This window comes from Macaca fascicularis, chromosome 3 (genome assembly GCF_037993035.2).
Source record: "Macaca fascicularis isolate 582-1 chromosome 3, T2T-MFA8v1.1".
NCBI lineage: Eukaryota > Metazoa > Chordata > Mammalia > Primates > Cercopithecidae > Macaca > Macaca fascicularis.
Window position 1 is genome coordinate 17,443,712 of NC_088377.1, and position 6,289 is coordinate 17,450,000.

Sequence of the window (6,289 nt, forward strand, 5' to 3'; positions counted from 1 at the left end):
AATTACTTCCACCTGGTCCCACCCTTGACACATTGGGATTATTACAATTCAAGGTGAGATTTGGGTGGGGACACAGAGCCAAATCATATCATGTGGGTCCTTCTTTCATGCTGAACATAAACTTGAGTGATTCTTAAACTAAGAATTTTACACTTTGGGAGGCCGAGGAGGGCAGATCACGAGGTCAGGAGACCGAGACCATCCTGGTTAACACGGTGAAACCCCGTGTCTACTAAAAATACAAAAAATTAGCCGGGCGCGGTGGCGGGTGTCTGTAGTCCCAGCTACTCCGGAGGCTGAGGCAGGAGAATGGCGTGAACCCGGGAGGCGGAGCTTGCAGTGAGCCGAGATAGTGCCACTACACTCCAGCCTGGGCGACAGAGCGAGACTCCATCTAAAAAAAAAAGAATTTTAAAGTTTCCAGCTCAGAGCAAAATCTCATCATGTCAATTAATAGTACAACCAAGTTGCTCATTCCTTCTTTTTCTCACATGTCCTTTTTAAAGACACCCTCCTGCATTTTTGTCTTCGTTTAGTTCCAGAATGATTTATATATGTTTGTGTACGTATGTGTGTATTTTATACTTTCTGGTTTCTCTTTGCTGATACTGTTTCATAAATGTAACTGTGTAAATAGACTGTTTTTGTATTAGAATCATCACGGGAGTTTCACGAGTAAGAAGAATTTAGAATTAGGAATAAGAATCAGGGGTACCCAGGAAAAGTTCAGACATTTGCAAAGAAACTAGACTAAGCTGACAATTTTGGACTTGCTTTTGCAGAGGGCTGACCTGGCAGTGGCTCCTCTTACCATCACCTACGTGCGGGAGAAAGTCATTGACTTCTCCAAACCCTTCATGACCCTAGGCATCAGCATTCTCTACCGGAAGCCCAATGGTACCAATCCAGGCGTTTTCTCCTTCCTCAACCCCCTGTCTCCAGATATTTGGATGTATGTGCTCTTAGCCTGCTTGGGAGTCAGTTGTGTACTCTTTGTGATTGCAAGGTAAGTTTGAGAACCACTGAATTCACAAGAGGTGTAGGTCGGTCTCAGATTTCTGTATGTCCCAGAGGCAGACAAAAATGAAGAACTTTAAAGTGTACTTTTAGTTTTGCCTAGTGTTCTATTCTTGGAAGGTTTCCATATAAAAGCCATTCTGTAAATGAATGTTTTCTAATTATTTACAAAGTTACTTTTAAAAGAGAGGAAGATAATTTTTAATATTAGTTTATGTTTATCCCTATTTCAAGCAACATAAAATGGTTATTTAGCCATTTTCCTTGATTTATAACAAAAGCAATGGCTCAAATGATGTGTAAAATGTTTCCATTGGAATTGTAAAATCGTCTCCAGATATTTGACCCCTAGAATACTTGGATAAGCAAAACATAAAAAAGTTAGCGAAGAATTATCATAGCAAATAAAAAACACTGGAGTAAAAAGATTGTGAAATCCTTAGGAATGAAGAAAAATACTTTAAAAGTTCTATTATTAAATTTATTTTTAAAGGCATTAGAAAGTTAAAGAGCATTCTAGAAATAATGCTGAAAGGAAAGGTTGCTTACATACAGAGCCTGGAGGCGTGAAACCTTTGTGCTACCATTAAGATGATTCAGTTCAGGTTTTACTTTTCGAGATTTCACTCTGTATTTAACCATTTTGCTCTACACAGTTCCTTAAAGGATTTTTATACCTTTCAGTAGATCATATTTTCTGACTACCTTTGATGCTGAATTTGAAACAGCTATTTTATCTTTCTGTTGGCTTAAACATTTGCTATCCCTAGATAAGCCATGTGAAAAATAATTGCTTTTGTATGTCCCTACTTGTTTTCAATCTTTTTCACCTTTCAACAAAACTCAGTGAACTTTTTCCCTAATCAATTTTTGTTTTCCCTCCAGGAATTTCTAAGAGAAATATTTCTTCATGCTAGCTCTTTGTCATTGTCCACTGTCTGGTTTTGATTAATGCCAGGTAACTCTTTCCCTGGTGTAATTATAAAGAAAGCTTGGGAAAATAACCCAGGCTGGAAAGGTTTTAAAGATCCACAAGGCAAACATACTCAAACTGAATCGATATGGGCTCTCACATGTGGGTATTTATACATTCAGTATGAAATGAATGTTTTGAAGTTCTCTGTGCCTTATAAAGTGTACCATTACTAAAGCTCAGATTTTATACTTTTACTGACCAAAGCTCTCTTTCAGTATGCCTTACTTCAGAAAATAAAATATTGACAGTATGTATAGTGATATTATCCTTTTGTATTTTTAATACTCTAAATCAGTGGTTCTCAACTAGGAGGGATTGTGTTCCCCAGGGAACATTTGGAAATGTCTACAAACATTAGTTGTCATGGCTGGGAGTAGGGAGTGCTACTGGTATCAAGCGGATGGAGTCCAGGGATGCTGCCAAACATCTTACAGTGCACAGGACAGACACCTCCCAAAAGAATTATTTGTCCAAAATGTCAATAGCACCAAGGTTGAGAAACCACGCTCGAAACAAAGAAAATATTGCTTTGCGTATAAAATTTTCAAAAAATAAATTGTTTGCCTTTGGAGGTGTATTTTTCATTACTGACTCCTCAGTGAAGTTAATATTGCCTTGGAATGGCCATTTAATAAATGACTATCCTAAGGTGAAGCACCTTCTAATAGGTAATCTTGTGTTTACTTGTTGTTGCATACCTCTGTCCGGAGGCCCATACCTGTTGGGTGATACTAGGAATGGTAGAGCGATTCATGCAGCCCAGGGCAACAGTAGTTTCCATATTTTGCAGGGCAAAAGTGAGTTTCCATATGTCATAGTCTGAGGCTCTGTTTAGGCAGTGATGTTAATGAGTAGAACAGGCAAGGCGATGTTGATGAGCAAATACATGGTTTGTTACATGACTTGACCAAAGCCAGTGGGAGAAGAAACGCCAGCAGCATCAAGTACCCTTTTACACTTGACTCCAACTGTGCACTTAAATCTCCTTATTTATGTCATCAGAGTATGTCAGAATGGCACACCATTCAGTAGTTTTCCCCTCCTTATTTTGTTTATTCTTCCATAAGCTCTTGGTGACCCAGACCTCCATATTTTCGGACTTCACTCATTTTATTTCTATTAAGTTAACAGCGTCCCCATTACCACCATCAATGCAATCCATTCGGTATTTCTACTCACCGAGAGTATCATTTATAAGCCAGTCCTTCCTTATTTAGCTTATTCTTCTTATCTCCTCTTCCACTGCCTTCTTGCCCTGTCTTGATTCAGAAGTGGAGGTGTTATACATCCAGTGCAAACTTGGAAACAGTATGGTGATGAAATATAGAAAAGATCTCCCTCCAGGGCACAAGGGTACTGTCATGAAGACTCTACTTCCAACTACATTTGCCTTCTCTACACCTTAGAATCCTCCCCTGCTTCCGCTTCATAAAGCCACAAATACATATATTTAGAGTTGATTCCCAAAAACAAAATTCTGGTTGAGTAGATGTACCAATTCACCTTTACTTCCTACCACCATAGTTTGAGACCATGAACTCCGTCACTCTGTACCCTCAGTTATCACCTTAGTGGTTTGCATTCCAAGTTAGGGAAGTGGAAATGAAAAACAGTAAATCTCATAATTATCTATAGCTCTAGAGAGACTTTGGAATTTATGTTACGAATTGTATTCTCTTATGTTCTTTTAAAGGGGAAAAATAAAGCCCCATCACTGCATTTAAGCAAATGCCCTCACTAGATAGATGCCTAAAAATTATTTGTTGAACTGAATTAAATTTATAAAGATGTAGACATCGGTAGGATAAACTAAGGAAAACAATATTTAATTACTATGACTTTTAATAAGTGTGTATGTCAGGGTTTTGGTTTTGTGGTTGGCAATTTTTCCACTTTTTGAAAAATATTTAACACTGAAAAATTATGTCCATCATAAACAATTTAAATAGATCAAATATCCAGATAGAATGTCTGCTTACATTTAATAATTTATGTTTGTCTTCTTAAAAATGGACATTTTTAAAGTTGACATTTGGCAAAAAAAAAATCTAGAAAACCCTTGAAGGTAAATTCTACGGTTATAATACAAAACCAACCATTATATTACAAATTCAATAGAGCATCCTCCCTTGAAAGATGAATGTATTTTTCTCTCCTCAATGCAGCCTACTGTGCATTCTCAGCCATAAAAATTAGTCCCTTAATTAGAAAACTTCGGTGTGAGCTTGTTTCATATCTTCCATTCAAGTGTAAGCCGGACAGAAACAAACATAAACCTAAAGTGAACTTTCACATTTCAACATAAGGCTACCCTTCTATATGAAAGTTTTGTTTTAAGCACGTTTTAAGCACTTGTTTAAGCACATTTGCTCCCTTCTCTTTCATGTTAGTAAAGATCAGTATTGATTTCTTGAGAGTCATTTGGGGATAGCTGTTTCGGATTATCTTTGGTGTAGGTCGTATATTTATCTTTTCACCGGACTTCCTAATGCTGACACTGCTGTCGCACTGGCTATCTTTACGCAGGTGTTAGAAATTCCAAGCTGAAATGTCTACATCCAGGCAACAGGTAGGTCTATTGCCTTATAGAAAGCCAGTGTCTTACAGCACAGCATCATGTCACTGTTTAATATTCACCAGACCACATGCTCCACAAGTCACTCAGAATTCCAGAGAGAAAGACCTAAAATATCTCTGCAGAGCAGGCAGAATCATATTGCTGTTTAGACAGTTTTTCTTTTTGCCACACAAAAATTAGATTAATTGCTCTCTTATAAGTGCAAAGTATGAAACAAGACAAAGTTAAAAGCAGCCTTCCAAAGAGGGAAGGGATGAGCTCATCGATGGGAGCATATCTGGGAGAGAAATGTCAGAATATTGAGGGGTTGGTGGTTGCCAAGTCTTATGGTCTATTTGAAAAAATAAAACCCCTTCTCTTGAATACATTAGGCTCTTAATTTATTTCAATTAATATTTTTAAATTATTGTACAAGTGACAATGATAGTGTTTAAGTAACGGGATCTTTACTCTGCATGCTGTTTCAATTAATAGGTTCATTAATATTGGTATTCATTTCTTCAGCTCAGCAAACTACTATGGCTATAAGAGTGTGCAAATTCAAAACTTAATTATATTGTTGAAACATTAATTAAAATGTATTGGCACGGCATTGGCAATTAAAGCTATATTCATCAGCTTCATAGGAACCTGCATGGTGTACCCTGCAGCTGTGGAGAAGCTGCAGTAATGAGTCGGATTCCATTATGCTGGGATAAACTACGAGACTGTTATCCCAGTCCCCCTAAGACTTAGTGAGGAGGCACTGAACACTTTCCAGAAGGTGTCTGGAGGTCTAGAAAATGGCTTTTCATGAAGAAGAATTGTGTGCTTAGTTCCTTGTGCTTGATTCACAGCATGCCCTGCTTTTCATATAGATAATGTATTCACCTTAAACCCAGTTCTCTCCAGTGTGTCAGCAACCTGCCATTGTTTACTGCTGAAACTTTATGGCTGGAGAATGATGTTTTAACATTACTCTAACACTCCTGCTTGTGTTGAAAAGACCCAATGACAAATGGCAAATCTTTCAGTGCTAAAAATGACTGCATTTTAAATTATTTCCAGATCACTTCGTTGAGCTTCTGCTAATGTCTTTTTGGAAAAATAAGTACCACTTGGCAAGATAGCCCTCAAAAGTAACCACAGAGCAGAGACCTCCTTTGGGTTACACAGGCCAGACAGATGCTTAAAAAAATAAAAAACCAAAAATGTATTTGGTTCCACAGATTTTTATTTTAAGTACACCCTCAGAGATAATCTGGATTTCCTCCTCTTCACAAATAAGGAAATTGAGGCCAGAGAGGTTGAGTGAATTGTTCAAAGTTGACTTCCCACACTACTAGTTGTTTTTCCAGAAACGTTTACGGCCTATAGCACACCACCATGGAGGCAGAGTTATAATAATGCTATAGAAAACATACCACTTACTGAACCAGGGTTGGTGATTAAGTGACCACAGGCCATAGCTCTGAAAACAAATTTAAAACAAATCAAAAGGAAATTATGAATTTGAAATTCTCCAGGGAGGCATGCTATGTAGTTAGTACTAATGTATACCATTAGGCCTGGACCAGGATAATTCCAAATGTAAGCCTTGTCTCTTCATTTAGGATTGCGATTTTTTTCCCCATGGACTATCAAAAAACATCAAATACACTCCAAATTCAACTCTATATTTTGTTCACTAATTTATTCAGTTTGCAACACCTTTGATGCATTACAAAATCGCTAGACCG

General features: G+C 37.6%; 1 protein-coding gene across 12 annotated transcripts in view; it reads left to right on the forward strand.

The window, feature by feature from the left end:
• GRIK1 (glutamate ionotropic receptor kainate type subunit 1) overlaps window positions 1–6,289 on the forward strand; it is a 406,303-nt gene that overhangs the window by 354,842 nt on the left and 45,172 nt on the right. For all 12 annotated transcript variants that reach the window (XR_012432063.1, XR_012432062.1, XR_012432064.1 and 9 more), the window contains one exon: window positions 783–1,006. Coding sequence is in view for 7 of the 12 variants with exons in the window: in XM_005548855.4 (XP_005548912.3) it covers window positions 783–1,006 (224 nt within the window). In the remaining 5 variants the exon portion in view is untranslated. The remainder of the gene's footprint in view (window positions 1–782; window positions 1,007–6,289) is intronic.